At 37.9% G+C, this 15,925-nt stretch overlaps 2 protein-coding genes across 2 annotated transcripts; both read right to left on the bottom strand.

Annotated features, from left to right (window-relative positions):
* Positions 1 to 234: 234 nt before the first annotated feature.
* Positions 235 to 3,224, bottom strand: LOC107779958 (threonine dehydratase 1 biosynthetic, chloroplastic-like). Its single transcript, XM_075248378.1, has 6 exons — positions 2,720 to 3,224; positions 2,051 to 2,299; positions 1,873 to 1,949; positions 1,624 to 1,741; positions 704 to 838; positions 235 to 597 (listed from the first exon to the last, which is right to left on the bottom strand). The coding sequence occupies exons 1-6, from the start codon at positions 3,035 to 3,037 to the stop codon at positions 457 to 459; spliced, it is 1,038 nt and encodes a 345-aa protein (XP_075104479.1). The 5' UTR covers positions 3,038 to 3,224; the 3' UTR covers positions 235 to 456.
* Positions 3,225 to 4,608: 1,384 nt separating this feature from the next.
* LOC142178283 (threonine dehydratase 1 biosynthetic, chloroplastic-like) lies at positions 4,609 to 8,132 on the bottom strand (the record flags this gene model as incomplete). Its single annotated transcript, XM_075247613.1, has 2 exons — positions 7,660 to 8,132; positions 4,609 to 4,791 (listed from the first exon to the last, which is right to left on the bottom strand). Coding segments are annotated over exons 1-2 (618 nt in total), but the record flags the coding sequence as incomplete, so codon positions are not given.
* Between the last annotated feature and the right edge of the window lie 7,793 nt (positions 8,133 to 15,925).

Here is a 15,925-nt window from a genome sequence, read left to right as displayed (position 1 = left end):
GTCTTTCAATAAGCAATTAACAAAGTAGAATGAGCTATGAAGCCCAATGCAACATGTTACTCGTTCAAAGACAAAGTCAATTGCCATATACATTGTATTAGACTTTACGCTTCATTTATTGGGAGACAAATAATTCCAATATTATTACATAATGTATGTACCAGTAAGATTAAGAAGAACTCCTCTAAGATCAAGAAGAAGCTGTTGGACCTAGAGGACCAATTTTTCATTGAATAAAGCAAATTAAAAAATATAATAATAATAATAATAATAACAATAATAATAATAAATTCAGGCGAAGGGCGAGAATAAATATTTTAGACTTTACATCAATATAATATTATATACCTAATTTAATTCTCTAATGTGGACTTTAATTCATATACCCAATATTCTTCCCAAATATAAAGTTGGGGTATTATTTGTATGATAAATTTCGAAAAGCCAAACTTTTCATCAATGCATTATAAGCTTGAAAGCATCATTTAGACTCTCCACCACATATTCATAACCAAGATTGGCAGCTCGACCCTGGAACTCATCAAACTCAGCCTCTGGAACTTGTATCCCAACTAAAACATTTGCACCAATTTGTCCCTTTTCAAAGCCAAATAGAAAAAATTACTCCAAAATAACAGCACAGACACTAAATGAATACTTGTACTAGCAGTGAAAAATGGAACTAAAGGTTGTAAATAGCTACCTGTCCGCGATAATGGATCAAACTTATATTCCAACGCGGGCTGAAAGTATCTAAAAACTTCAATAAAGCACCAGGCTTCTCCGGAAAAGTGAATCGACAAAGAAGCTCATTGTGAAGATTTGATCTACCACCCATCTGGAAAAGACGTAGGGGTTGTTACACAAATAGCCGGTCAGATTCAATGTTTACTTTTTCTAACCGATATACGTATCGTAGATTATACATAGTTATACATATATTGTACATAATATATATATACATCCGCCGGCTACTTTTAGTTTACGAGATTAGACGAGCAATCAATATCTAATGAAATCTCCATATTTCACTAAATCAAGTACAATGCAATTCAACATGCTTTTCACCACAGAGAAACAAACCATAGCTCTTTAATTTGGTAATGTACTCAAAACAATTAAGTATGAGACTAATATTCTTTCTACTGATTGAGGTTATCAATTCTCAAATTCATTGATATTCTAGTTAAAAATAAATACTTCTGCGATTCATTAAATAAAAATAAGTAATAAACACAGTGTCATTTGTCGAATTTGGCAAAAAAGGGTAGCTTGGTGCATTAAGCTCCCGCTATGCGTAGGATCCGGGTCGGGCCGCAAGGGTCAATAGTATGTAGTCTTACCTTGTATTTCCGCAATAGGCTATTTCCACGGCTCGAACTCGTGACTTTCTGGTCACATAGCAGTAACTTTACCCGTTACGCCAAAGCCCCCGTTCGTTATTTGTAGGACCGGACCACAAGGGTATATTGTACTTAGCCTTACCTTACATTTCTGCAAGAGGCCATTTCCACGGCTCAAACCTCTGACTTTCGGGTCACATGACAACAACTTTACCAACTACGCGAAAGCCCCCATTTGTAGGATTTGATTCCATAAAAAAGATGAAAATCAGGAGTTTACCAAATGCCTCAAATGATCTTTGACCAAGTCATTCTCCGTAAGATTAACAGTATGCAATTGTACTGATTTCAGCCTCTCCATCAGAGATTCAGGTTCTGATTCAGTTTGAATACCAACACTGCAAATCAAAACAGAACACACGATTTTGAATAAAAAGTGTTCCGATCCATTGTAAAAGATAAATTCTAGTTAACAAAGAGTGATGTCTGTTAAAATGAGCCAATCTCTTTAAAAGATCAAGAAACTTGCCTGTAAAGAACTTGAGCTTTTTCATTGCCAGAATTATATCTGTACTTAACTTCAGTAAATTTCATTGTTGTTCCGACCTGTGATCCAAGTCAATATTTAACATTTGTCGGACAGACTTAACAGATATACTGTATATAGTAAGCAAAAATGGCATATTAAGTGCTCCAAGTCAAGTGACCTGTTCACAGAACCGTTTGAAGCTTCCCGGCTCTTCTGGCATAAAAGTAACGAGCACAGCTTCCCGCTTTCTACCAACATCTGCGAGTTCGCTTATCAATCTTAGTCTATCAAAGTTCATATTAGCTCCACTTGTTATTGCTATGACGTTTTCATCCTTTAGGCCATAGTATTTGCAGTATGCTTCAGCTCCGGCTAGAGCAAGTGCACCTGCAGGCTCTAATATGCTCCGTTTCTCTTCAAACATGTCCTATTCCAAAAAACCAAGCTAGTGTCATGTCTAATAAACTCAAATTCAGATAAGAAAACCAGTTGTCAATTGGCTTATATGACCTGCTGCACGAAATAGCCACTTCTAGTTTATTTTGAAAATAGTCTATTATATGACAAGATAAATGAGGTACAGATATTGTGGTTTTGTCATATGTAACACAACAGGCATGCAATAAAGGAAGAGCAAGTGATGGTCATTTTTATAAAACACTCAATTAAGGACCCTTTTATAAAGAGAGACATTGACGAAAATTGCAATGACAACTGTTATTCTAGGGAGATAGCTGATGTTTGAAAGAGCATACTAAAGGGTATTGAAAGATTCTAAAAGCAAGCAGATAAAATAAGGTTTTTGTAATCCATGTATAAAGTGAATTGTCATAAGTTGATGGCTAACCTTTATCGATGCACATATAGCATCGCGATTAACTAGGACCACGCCATCTATTAATTCCTTACAAAGACGGAAAGTTTCTTCGCCAACCACTTTAACAGCTACACCATCTGCAAAACGTCCGACTTGGTCTAGCATTACTCTCTGACCATAGTGTAATGACAATGCCATCGCATTTGCATCAGATGGCTCAACTCCAATAATCTTTATATGAGGGGCAACTCTTTTCATATAGGCAGCAATACCAGCTATAAGACCACCTCCACCAACAGGCACAAATATCGCGTGTATTTTATCTTTGAGTTGGTTATTAATCTCCATACCGATAGTACCTTGCCCTACGATGATATCTGGATGATCAAAAGGAGGGATGAAGATGCGGCCTTCCTCTTCAGCCCTCTTTTTGGCGTATGCTTGAGCTTCATCATACGCGTCCCCCACAAGAACAACATCAGCACCCAATCTCTTTACTGATTTCCACTGCTCATTTGGTTAAACAAAAAACATTCTGAAAATGAAAATGAGCTCAAAAATAGTTAAAACAGGACAGCTATATATGGGAAGATGCAGAAAGTCAGGCGGATAACGTATTTAACGCATTGTATTTTTAAAATTATGGGTTCATAACTACTAATTTTCGCAATTTTAACGAAATTTTACACATAAATTTATGTTCCACATCGAAAGTACTGGGTTCAGATGAACCGAGTACTTCTGCTCTATATCTACCTCTAACAAAGTATCCCACGTTTACACAGGGTCAAGGAAAGGGTCTTGCCTTAAAAGGGGTGTGATGTAGCAGCATACCATGATGCAAGCATCGGTAGCTGATTTCACGGCTCGAACCTTGATCTATAGGTCATACGGAAACAACTTTACCGTTGCTCCAAGGGGGTGTGATGTAGCAACATACCATGACGCAAGCATCAAATTTCGTGGCTCGAACTTGTGGTCTATAGGTCATTCAGAAATAACTTTACCGTTGTTCCAAGGCTCCCCTACATATATATAGGGGTGGCAAATGGGCGGGTTGGACTGAATTTGGGCGGGTCAAGATGGGTTAGGTCAATAAATGAGTCATTGCCTAACCCAGCCCAAAGTGTACTTGGGCTAAGATGTCCTGGGTCAAGATGGGATAAACAATGGGTCATAACCCAACCCGCCTAACTTGACCCATGTTTTAGAACCATGCGCATCTTGCATAAACAAAGCCTTTTATCTTTTATACACCTATGTATAAAAGGTAAATAAATACTATTAGTATTTTGAGAATCAAAATATATTTCCTTAAATAACAAATTAGTATTTAAAATGTGTAAGTTGAAAAATATTTTGCGGGTGGGGTGGGTGGTGCAGAAAAACGAAAAAACAGAAAATTAAAAATACAAAAAAAAAATATTTTTGCGGGGGTGGGGGGTGGGGGTGGGTGGTAACTAAGTATATTTCTACATAAGTCGGGTAGAAATTCCGTTGTTTTGGGGTGAGCTTCATGGGTTGGGTGGTCTAGAAAAACGAAAAAAAAAAGAAAACAGAATTGAAAAAAACAAGAAGTAAATTTCTAGATAAATTGTGTTGAAATTCCTTTGTTTTGGGGTGAGCTTCGTGGGTTGTAATTGGGTTACTTAATGGGTCAGAATGTGCTATAAAAAATAATTGGTTAACTTGGGCTCAGCCCAAGTAGACCCATGAGCTAAAATGTTATGACTCAACCCATTAATTTCTGGCTCTCTCTCTCTCTCTCTCTCTCTCTCTCTCTCTCTCTCTCTCTCTATATATATATATATATATATATATATATATATATATATATATATATATATATATATATATATATATATATATATATATATATATATATAGAGAGAGAGAGAGAGAGAGAGAGAGAGAGAGAGAGAGAGAATCTCTGGTGTAGTAACAGGCATCCCAATGACAGCATTGCAGCCAAGTCTTTGAGCAGCTAATGCGACGCCTTGCGCGTGATTCCCAGCTGATGAGCATATGACCCCTCTTTTCAGCTGCTCTTGGGAGAGATTGACCATCATATTGTATGCTCCTCTAAGCTTGAATGAGAAGACCTGTAAAGAGTACATGAACAATGTTATTAACTGGTCATCTCCAATTAATGCAGAAATATCGACAACTATAAGAATCTACTCTATATCAGAAGAATTTCAACATTTATCAGAATAAAAAGGAATAAGTATCAATAATTTATGTTAAAACTAGAATAACAAGTGAATTTGGGGATAGAAAATCACAAAATTAAAGAAATCTTTTAAAAAGTTACAACTTTCGCCGTTGCCGGGGATCGAACCCGGGTCCCCCGGGTGACAGGCGGGAATATTCACCACTATACTACAACGACGTGTTGATTACGCTTAAGAACGTGCTACAAAATGATCTTTAAATGTAACTTCCTTATTTTTTACAAGAATGATGGAATTAGCTATTTTCACTTCTTTTTGTTTCTTCATTTGAAGTATGATGAAGCAATTGTTTATTTTTGCTTCTTTTTTCCCCTTAGAAATTAAATCCCACTTAACCCCAATGAATCTAAGCTGATATAACTTTAAAAAATTTGGAAACTTATATAACAGAACAAAATAAGTTATCATGGATATTTAATCCTTTATTATTATCACTTGATTTAGCTTAGGTTATTAAAAGCAAAAGATGCTGTGTTCCCTCACCTATCATGAAATTTTATTGTCATTTAATAAAATTTCAACTCAGCTCCTCAGAATAATTTAAAAATGATAGTTTAGGAAATAGATATCTAAGAAACTTTACTATCTCATTTCGCGCTTACCGTAATTTTCCGTCGAGCAACTTCTTTTCCAGTTCGTCCAACTATTTTTTGCTTGACATTTATCTATCTAGAAACTAATATAAAGATTATTACTACTTCATAACGTGAATTTTGTTTAATTAATTTTTCCATCTTTTAATGAAAGATCGTTCATTTATTGCCGCTTGATTCTAGTTTTTGTTATTTTTTATAAGAAATATTAGTTTATAAAAATCTTTTTTAATCAATTTACTCGTTTCTAGGGAGGATTGAACTTCCAATATGATAGGCTGCTTGTAGAAAGGAAAGAGAAAATTGAAAGCACAAAATTCATTAATTCTCGTGCAGCTCATGCCTCCTAGATGATAATATAAAATCAGATGAAAACACATAAGTTACCCCTAAAGTTCTCCCCATGACTTAATTACGCACTTTAACTTTACGAGTGTTTCGTTACCTCCCTATTTTTATTTGAAGTGAAATTAATACTACCCCAAAACATATATTCCCACATCCCCTTCCCCATATTATGTACAGGGGCGAAATCACGTGGTCATAAGGGCGGTCAATTGACCACCCTTCGTCGAAAAATTATATTGTATATATAGGTAAAATATTACGTTTTATAGGTATATAACACATATTGAATGCCCTTTGACGGGAATTTTTTTCACTTCTTTCAAATTTGAACACCCTTGGAAAAATTCCTAGCTTCGTCAATGACTATGTATATGGAAGGGGCAAGACTCATAAAACTACCTAAAAATAAATTACTCCCTCCGTTTATTTTTAGTTGTCCACTTTTGACTTTGCACTCTCTTTAAGAAAAAATAAATGAAGTATGTATTTTATAATGGGAAAATGCCCAAAAATGACCATGTGGTATTCGAAATGGATCAATTATAACCCCCGTTTAAATATGAATCCAAAAATGACCCTGCCGTTATAAAATGGGTCTAATAATGCCCTTGTGTTATTCAAAATGGATCAATAATGCCCTGGAATTTATTTTTTTTAAAAATGCTTTTAAAAACTGAAAATATATATTCTGTAAAAACTAGAAAAAGAAAGAAATTTGCAAAATATATATTTTTAAGTCTTTTCAGTTTTTTTTAAAGTATTTGTCTTGTAAAAACTGAATTTTTTTTTTTAAAAAAAAACTGGAAAAATTTACCCTCCTAAAGCAGTGGACTACATATGCATTAGTTTTAAAAAAATAAAAATATTTTGCAAAATCTTTTTTTTTTTCAATTTGACGGTTCAATATTTTTTCGATTTATTTTTATAAAATAAAAAATCTACCATAATTATCGGTACAGTTATAGATTTATATAAAAACATATGGTTTTATTAAAAAAAAACCTAAAAATCGGTAAGGCACGGTATGATTATGTCGGTTTAGTCGGTTTTTAAATATTCATTTACAGTTATATGTCGGTTTTTTTTAATAAATTTCCAGTTTTTAAAAAAAAAAAATTTCAATAAATTTCCAATTTTTTTTTTTTAAAAAAAAAATTCAGTTTTTACAAAACAAATACTTTAAAAAAACTGAAAAGACTTAAAAATATATATTTTGTAAATTTCTTTCTTTTTCTAGTTTTTACAGAATATATATTTTTCAGTTTTTAAAAGCATTTTTAAAAAAAAAAAAATTCAGGGCATTATTGATCCATTTTGAATAACATAAGGGCATTATTAGACCCATTTTATAACGGCAGGGTCATTTTTGGATTCAAATTTAAACGGGGGTTATAATTGATCCATTTCGAATACCACAAGGGCATTTTTGGGCCTTTTTTCTTTTATAATTTTACCCATAATAATGATCAACATTTTAAATATATTTTTTAATCCTATTGAATGAGAAAATTGCAACTTACAGTACTTCTCATATAATTTTTAATACACAAATTTTAATTTTAAAATATGGAGTTGAGCTAATTCATTTTGGCTTGAAATTAGTCAATTAACTCTCGATGAGAAAAATGTTTTATCTAAATTAAAACACATGAAATATCATATTAAAGAGAGTGTTCATCTTTTCTAAAAATTTATATAAGTTGTTAAAGAAGTAATTTGTTTTTTTATTTAATTATGTCTACGAGAAATAAAGCTGACAAATATAATTACGTAAACTATAGGATGAAAAACATACGGGTTGAAGATCCTCTCGTTTAAGCCAAACGTTAACCCCCAACTTCTGTGAAAGCTTCGGCGCAAGCTGCAATGGCGATTCATTTGCTACATCGTACACTTTCGTACCCAATATATCCACTAGATACTGAAACCCGTTCTCACCTCCATTACCGCCCACCGGATAATTCGGTATCAAGTACCCAGGCTCACACCGTAACGAATTCGGAGAAACTACTAGCAATGGAGTCGGAGGAGGAGGAGATGGTGGTGAAACTTTGATTGTCAATGTATCTACGGCCGTCGCCGGTAAATTAGGAAACAATTCCACCGCCGTTTTGGACATGGCGGTGGAGATTTTAACGGTGTCGTAATTGCCGGTAATGGCTGATATTTTCGCCGGGAATTTGGGGCGGGAAAAAAGTGAGTTTGCAGGGGTGAAAATTAGACCTGCCATATTGAACTATGCCCAAGTAACGGATATGTATTCGCTTCTTCACTTAAATAGGCGAAAGAAAAGAGAATTCAAAAAGTATGGTACCAAATTAATTAATAACAATTTATAAGTTTCAACCAAACCACCAAAAGTTGTGTTGCTTTGATAACTACCTAATCATTCTTAATTACGGGTTTTAGGTTTGAGTCTCGAGAATTGAGTCACCTTAAATAGAAAGTATTTTACCTAGCACCATGTTCCTACCAAACGACAAGCAAGTATCATGGTCGTACAAGTAATAAAATGATAAGTCGAGTGTCGAACCCACAAAGACTTGTATTAACTACCCACTAAATTCACCAAGATTGTTATCTAGTCGAGCCAATTCGAGTTCAAAAGTGTGATTATACTAAATAATAATTCTAATTAGTAACTAAATTATCAAGCAGCAAAATGATTATTGTGTATTCAGTAGAGACGAATATTCCAGGGTTGTGATCGATTCACTAATCTTATTGTGTTCTAGTTAACTCTCTCTTTCATACAATTCACTCATAGTTGCTAATTAATCAAATAATTGCTCTCGTAGCCTTCTCCCGAAGTACTACTCACCTATTCAAAATAGATTAATGCATAAATTCCTATGAAATCAATCTATTGAGAACGCATTAAGATTACGATATTTAATTGAGCACGGTAACTAGGTATATTCCTATCCTAACCACAAATCCGGCCCCTCAGATTTAAGATTGTGCTCTCTTCAATTCTTCTCTAATCTAAACATGACTTTCCCAAGCATAGCATAGATAGTAAATAAAACCTAACTGCTGGCCAGACAATTAAGCAATTAATCACAGAATTGAAGAAACAACTATATATTGGTGAATTATAATTAAGGTTAAGTCAACGTTGAACAACAATATTTATGGCTAAATCACAACCCTAGAACTATGGGATTTAGCCACTTATGATAATATCAGACAATTTCATAAATGTTGGATAATTGAAAATATTAAGAAAAGATGAAGAAAACTAAGATATCCTCGCTCCCGGATGTTCCTCGTGTGTATTTGTCTTTCAAAGTGGCGTCTCCCCTCCAAAAACAGGCTTAGTCTTGCTTTTATACGCATTGGGTAGGTCTAGGGGCGAAATAACCTTGTCCCGGGCAAAGTTAGAGACATTCCCGTCACTAGCGTCCAGGGCAGCGTGGGGCGCTGGCCTTAGCGCTGGCTTGCTGAGAGTTCTGTCCACAGCGCCACAGGTGGCGTGGGGCGCTGCTTGTGGTGCTGGAAATCACATTTTTTTATTTTTTCTCCGTTTTGGCTCTAATCTCGCACCTTTCGCCCCCAATTGCTTCTGGATGATTCCTACACATAAAAACACAATAAATTAATATAAATCAATACATTTTATATCCAAAATCTACGAAAAACGAGTAAAACATGAGGCGATATACATACATATATACATATATATATATATATATATATATATATATATATATATATATATATATATATATATATATATATATATATATATATATATATATATACTTTAAGCTAAATATCAACACCCCACACTTAGATTCTTGCTCGTTCTCGAGCAATGGGACTATCAACTATACCCCAACAACGTACACATCTCAACTAGAGAGAAGCACTTCAATTTTAACCATACACTCTACCCTTGACTATGATTGATACCGACAATCAAGGATGAACATACAAAATTCATATTTTTCCCGTTTTAAACATACCAAAATATATCCATTTCAATTCAATCAATTCAAACAACCTATCTGTAACCACCCTACCTCAAAAGCTGACTCGTTACCACTAAGCACCCTCAACTCACGTACTCACCCAACAAGAGAAGTTTACAATATTACCAATCCTTCATGAGATCATGTGCCCTCACCAACAAACACAAGAGTGAATCTAGAATAGTCCACACATTCAAGTATGCTTTTGAATATAAATTAAGGACATCACACAATTGAACAAAATTCGCTCACTCTCAGAAAGAATTCATGTGCATCCCGTGGTCGTACCATAAGCTTGCCCGTAGTGTACATCTCTACTAATCTAAGCTAGCCAAATCTAGGATCAATTAGGACTTTAAGGTTGTAATTTAGGCTGAGGGACGGGTAGGATACATTTAGGAATAATGACTAACCCTCATAAGTACTTTAATACACTATACTCACAAATCGAGCACATATTCTTCTCAACCAATTCACTCGTCATACACCATATATATCATAGCCCTCTTTTCAATTAAGCACCTCTATATTTCCACTAGCCCGAATTAGTAGGATTAGGAGATGTGTATTTTTCTACATTATTTGACAATCATTCTTTTTTTTTTCTTTTCTTGCAATTTTTCTTTTTCTCTTTTTTTCTACATATACTCCATACATTAAAGTTCATCGGCTAGTGACCTTTTTTCAACTTTAGTGCACCAAAGGGCCCTTCCATGATTCCACTCGAAATCTACTCTCCAATCTCACCTTACTGCTTGTAGCGACTAAGTGCCTATCACGACCCAAAATCTTAACCTGTCGTGATGGCGCCTATCGTGATACTAGGCAAGCCGACATTTCGAAATAATTCCAACACCTTTAACAGAAAGATGAATTAAAGCAATTTTAAATAACAAAGTTCTCATAAACAGGGCTAGAAACCCAAAACACAATGCGGAAGTTCCCAACTATCGGGATGTCACAGAGTACATGAGCATCTATACATCACAAGTCTGGAAAATACTGTCTATGATAGTCTGAAACTAAATATAATAAGCGGAAAGATAGAGAAGGAGAGACAAGGTCTGCGAAACGCCGGGCAATTACCTTGGAATCTCCCAAAAGATCAACAGTGCAATAAAATCAACACCCACCGCGTCCGAAAACACCTGGATCTGCACACGAAGTGCAGGGTGTAGCGTGAGTACAACCAACTCAGTAAGTAACAATACTAAATAAAGAACTGAAAGTAGTGATGAGCTTCACAGTCAAAGTTCAATTACAGTGATTTGAACATAGGAAAAGTAAGCATGCTTTCAGGTTCGACAAGTAATGCCAAAACAGTTAACTCATGTCAAGTTCAACTGAAACAGAAGATAATATCTCTCAGAGATTTCAAGACAGTGATATATGACAGCTGAAGTGCAGGAATAATGAAATTAATGCATCCTCTCAGGGCAACAGTCACTCAGTCCTCCCATTTACTCCAACCTCATAATCACTTTTCCTCACAGTCACTCATTCCTGTCAATCGCTCATCACTCGGCACTCAGTAAGTACTCACGCTCACCGGGGGTGAGTACAGACTCTAGAGGGGCTCCTTCAGCCCAAGCGCTATAATTTGCGCGGATAACTCACGTGTTGCACAGACAACTCACGTGCTATAAAACCAATATCTAGATCTACACGGACAACTCACGTGCTGCATAGACAACTCATATGCTATAGTACCTATATCTTCACAATCAGGCCCTCGGCCTCACTCAGTCATCAATCTCTCCAGTCTCTCGGACTCTCAGAAATCATAAAAATCAGCCCAAACAGAAATGATATGATGTATCAACAGGGAACAATAGAGACTGGGATATGATATGCAAGTAAAACTGTGACTGAGTACAAGCAGCAATCGACCCAAAACGTTAGTAAAAAATCGACCCAAAGCCGGCCCCCGGGCCCACGTCTCGAAATTCGATAAAAATCACAAAACCCGAAATCCCATTCAACCACGAATCCAACCATACTAAATTTATCAAAATCTCACACCAAAACATTACCCAAATCCCCAAATCAACTTCTCAAAATTCCTAGCCTCTAACTCCCAATTTACACCTTAAATACACACCAACTAGGTGGGAAAATCAATTGGGAAACAAGATTATTGAAAAACAATGAGCACAAGGGACTTACCTTAAGAATCCCCTCGAAAACCCTCTCAAGAATCGCCCAAACCCGTGCTTGAAATGAAGTCAAAATCGCGAACCCTTGTTTTAATAATCTGCCCAGCACTTTCGCTTCTGCGAGAACTTAACCACTTCTACGGCGTCGTAGAAGTGACATCACACACGCATCTGCAGCCCATTCCGCTCCTGCGTCACTCACTCCGCTTCTGCGGACTCGCTTCTGCGAGAATCCAAGCCACCTTTGCGGACCAAGCCCATCTGCCCAGTTCCGCTTCTGTGGTTCCCCTGCCGCATCTGCGGTCACATAGATGCGGAACTCTCTATCATACCTATGCGCCTTCCGTTTCTGTGCACCTCTCACCGCACCTGCGGCTACGCAGGTGCGAAAAACTCCTCGCACCTGTGACCACTTGCACAGTCCCCTCTAAACTCGCACCTGCGCAAGCCAGCCCGCACCTGTGATCAAAGCTCCGCAGGTGCGGTTACACCAGCAGAGGTCCAACTTCAGCAATCACTCAACTTTAACTTTTGATCCGTTAACCATTCAGAATCAACCTAAGGCCCCCGATGTAAGGCAACGTAAAAGTTTACCTAAAATTTGAGATTTCTGCGGCCCACTATACGGCCGTAGAATCACTCTGCGAGTTGCAGAATGGTCGCAGAGTGAAGCAGAAAACTGGGCAAAATTTTGGATGACATTTTGCGATCAATTATGTGACCGAAAAATAGTTTCGCGGGCCGCATACTAATCGCAGAACTAACATGGAGATTTTTTGGAGGAAAGTTCTGCGGTGCATTATGCGACCACAGAACAGGTCTACGGTGCATTATGCGATCGCAGAACAGGTCTGCAGTGCATTATGCGACCGTAGAACAGGTCTGCGGGCCGCAGACCCAACCCGAAGGTCCCAGTTTTGGAGCACCAATTGTGCGGTCGATTTACGGACCATTCTGCTTCACTATGCTAATTTGCCCAGAATTTTCCCAATTCTTTAATTTTGGATTTTGGGTAATAGGGAGTGTGATTCTTGTATGAGAGAGTATTAGTATACATGCATGTACCAACGAGATGTATGAGAAGGTTGTTGAGCTCAAATGGGTAACGACTGGGTTATGGGATGAAGAAATCTACCATAGAAGGTCCTTGAAATCATGATGCACACCTAGTGTTTGATAAAATACTTAAATGAGGTGAACCCATAAATGTCTTCCTAATTATGGTTCAATTTTATTATGTTTCTTAATGGATTGAGGTTGCTAGAGTTTTCAGAACATTGTAGTAATTTAAGGAAGCTCAAATCAAGGTATGTTGGCAAACTCTTCTCTTAGAATTGAACCCCACATTACCCTTGTAAGTTCCGAGTTGATCAACATAAATCGAATATTCCAAATAAGCTTTGTGGCGAAGATATATGTTTAATACGTGTTTCAAATGCTCTTATTATGTTGTGCTACTAATTGAGGATGTGTTCAAAGTATGGATTGCATGCCTTCATGCTATAACTCCAAGTCGTGTTTCAAATGAAAGTTATTATGCCAAATTGTATAAAGATTGTGATTGGGATTACACCTCCACCCGCATATATATTGGGGTGAGGTGGCAGGGCTGCTTTGTGTAGGATTTTGGTATTGTTATTACACCACCACCCGCACACATTGGGGTAAGGCGGCGGGGCTGCTTTGTGTAGAGTTATGGTATTGTGAGTACACCTCCACCCGCATGCATTGGGGTGAGGCGGCGAGGCCGCTTTGTTTAGTATTGTGATTGAACCTCCATCTGCATACCTTGGGGTGAGGCGGCAAGGCCGCTCTGTGTAAAAATAGTTGTAGAGGATCCCCGACTTTAAATTTATAATATTATTGGAAGTTCTTAATAACATCTGTTTTGACTTGTATGGCTATATAAGCCCTATTATTGTTACCATGGTTCATCATATTCATGATAGATTTTCAAGTCTTTGAATAGATGTTTTGGTTTTCATACTAGTACTATTCGACATGTACTAATGTCCTTTTTTCCGGGGGCGCTACATCTTTAATGGATGCAGGTGGTTCCACAATGGGAGACATTGACCAGTGATAGCAGTACACTTTTTCCCAGCTGACTTGGTGAGCCCCACTTCATTCCGGGGTTGTGCATCTTTTGTTCCGTGTGTATTATGTTTTGAGGTATAGCCGGAGCCTTGTTGCTGACACCATTATTGTACTCTTTTATATCTATTAGAGGCTCCGTAGACATAGTGTGGGTTGTGTATTAGTGTGGGAAAGTTAAACTAAAGATGTCGTAATTATATCTCATGCTTCCACTGTAAAACTATGGTTGTAAGATGTATTGTTTTGGAGACTTATAAATGAAGTAACTAATGGTGATGGAACTAGTGTTGTTCATGAACCCTCATGGTATTAATTAATGAAGATTATATTATCTTTGTTTATGGGTGAGTTGGGTAGAAGGAAATCCAGCAGGCTTGCTCGGCCGGGTTATCTCGGTTGAGCGCCGGTCGCGCTCCCCGAGGTCGGGGCGTGACAAACTTGGTATCAGAGCCTAAGGTTTTAAAAGTGTCCTAGGATGTCTCGGAGCTGTATCTCATAGAGTCCTTCTTATTGGTATGTTGTCGACCACATCTATAATTAGGAGGCTACTTGGGCTCTTAGGAATAATACCCTCCTTTGATGTTCTCGATCGTGCGATAAAATTAATTGTAAGATTGTTCCTCCTTTAACTCGTGCTTTACTCTAACTTTCAGTACATGGCGCCTAGGAAGAAGGCAAGAACTAGCCAAGGAGCCAATGTTACCCCAGGAGTGGCAGTTGATTCGATATTTGATGATGCAGGTGAGCACCCGTGGGGTGAGAATATTCCCCCAATTACTACACTGCCTGAATCTACTATTCCTGCTCAGACTGCACCAGTTCCTACACTTACTGAGGGTGCAACGGTCCCTCCAACTGATATTCCAATTCCACCTCCACCTCCAGCTTCTGATCCCTCTATTTCTGATGGGGATCTTAGGGGAGCCATACAGATGTTGGCTCAGATAGTGGCCTCCCAGGCCCAAAGATCAAAATTTGCACCTACTTCTTCTAGTCAGCTAGGGGATTCTGCTAGTTCTAGGGTGAACAGGTTTCTCTAGTAAGATCCTCCAGTGTTCACATATACTGATCCTGAGGAGGACCCCAGGACTTTATTGATAAGATGCACAAGACTCTCCGAGTTATCGTGCTACCGAGACGGAGGGAGTGGAGTTGGCCTCCTATCGCCTGAAAGGGGTGGCCTATTCTTGGTTTGAGATGTGGGAGGAGTCCCATGAGGAGGGGAGACCTCCGACGAGGTGGAGTGAGTTCACCGATGCCTTTATGGATCATTTCTTGATTGTCGAGACTAAGGCGGCCAGTGTCGTTGAGTTTGAGAGCCTAAAGCAAGGTAGCATGAATGTGTGGAAGTACCATATGGAATTTGCGCGCCTTTCCAAGTATGCAATTCACATGTTGCCAACTATGGAGGCTAGAGTGCGCCGGTTTATGCAGGGCCTTAGGCCCTTAGTTATTAATGAGGCCGCTACAACTGCCTTGAATTTTGATATGACCTATGGGAAGATGGTGGCGTTTTCTCAAGCTACAAAGGACCGTAAACTAAAAATAGAAGGGAGTGCAAGGGTAGCAGCAAGTCCCGAACCGCTGGCAACTTGGGCGGTTCTTCTGGTGGTGGTAGGTCGGCATTTAGGGGAGGGTCATCAGGGCCATCTCAGTCATTCGCTCAGTCTTCGATGAGTGAACCACCATCCGGGCCCAGTCAGGGAAATCAGGGACCCCACCAGCAGGGTCATCATGGAGGGAGATTCCAGCAGCAACGAAGGCCCCCATGCCCTAAGTGTGGGAGGATGCACTTTGGGGTCTACTTTATGGACCTACCTATATGCTACGGGTG

Source organism: Nicotiana tabacum, chromosome 24 (assembly GCF_000715075.1).
Source record: "Nicotiana tabacum cultivar K326 chromosome 24, ASM71507v2, whole genome shotgun sequence".
Taxonomy (NCBI): domain Eukaryota; kingdom Viridiplantae; phylum Streptophyta; class Magnoliopsida; order Solanales; family Solanaceae; genus Nicotiana; species Nicotiana tabacum.
Note: the sequence above shows the minus strand (reverse complement) of the source record. Positions and strands in the feature narration are given on the sequence as shown.

Bases quoted from the DNA above. Each gene is read 5' to 3' on its own strand.
- LOC107779958 (XM_075248378.1), bottom strand. From the start codon at position 3,037: ATGGAGATTAATAACCAACTCAAAGATAAAATACACGCGATATTTGTG. The intron at 1,950-2,050 runs GTCACTTGACTT...CTTGGATCACAG, and splicing joins TCAAACGGTTCTGTGAACAG to GTCGGAACAACAATGAAATT. The intron at 598-703 runs GTAGCTATTTAC...GGCTTTGAAAAG, and splicing joins TGATCCATTATCGCGGACAG to GGACAAATTGGTGCAAATGT.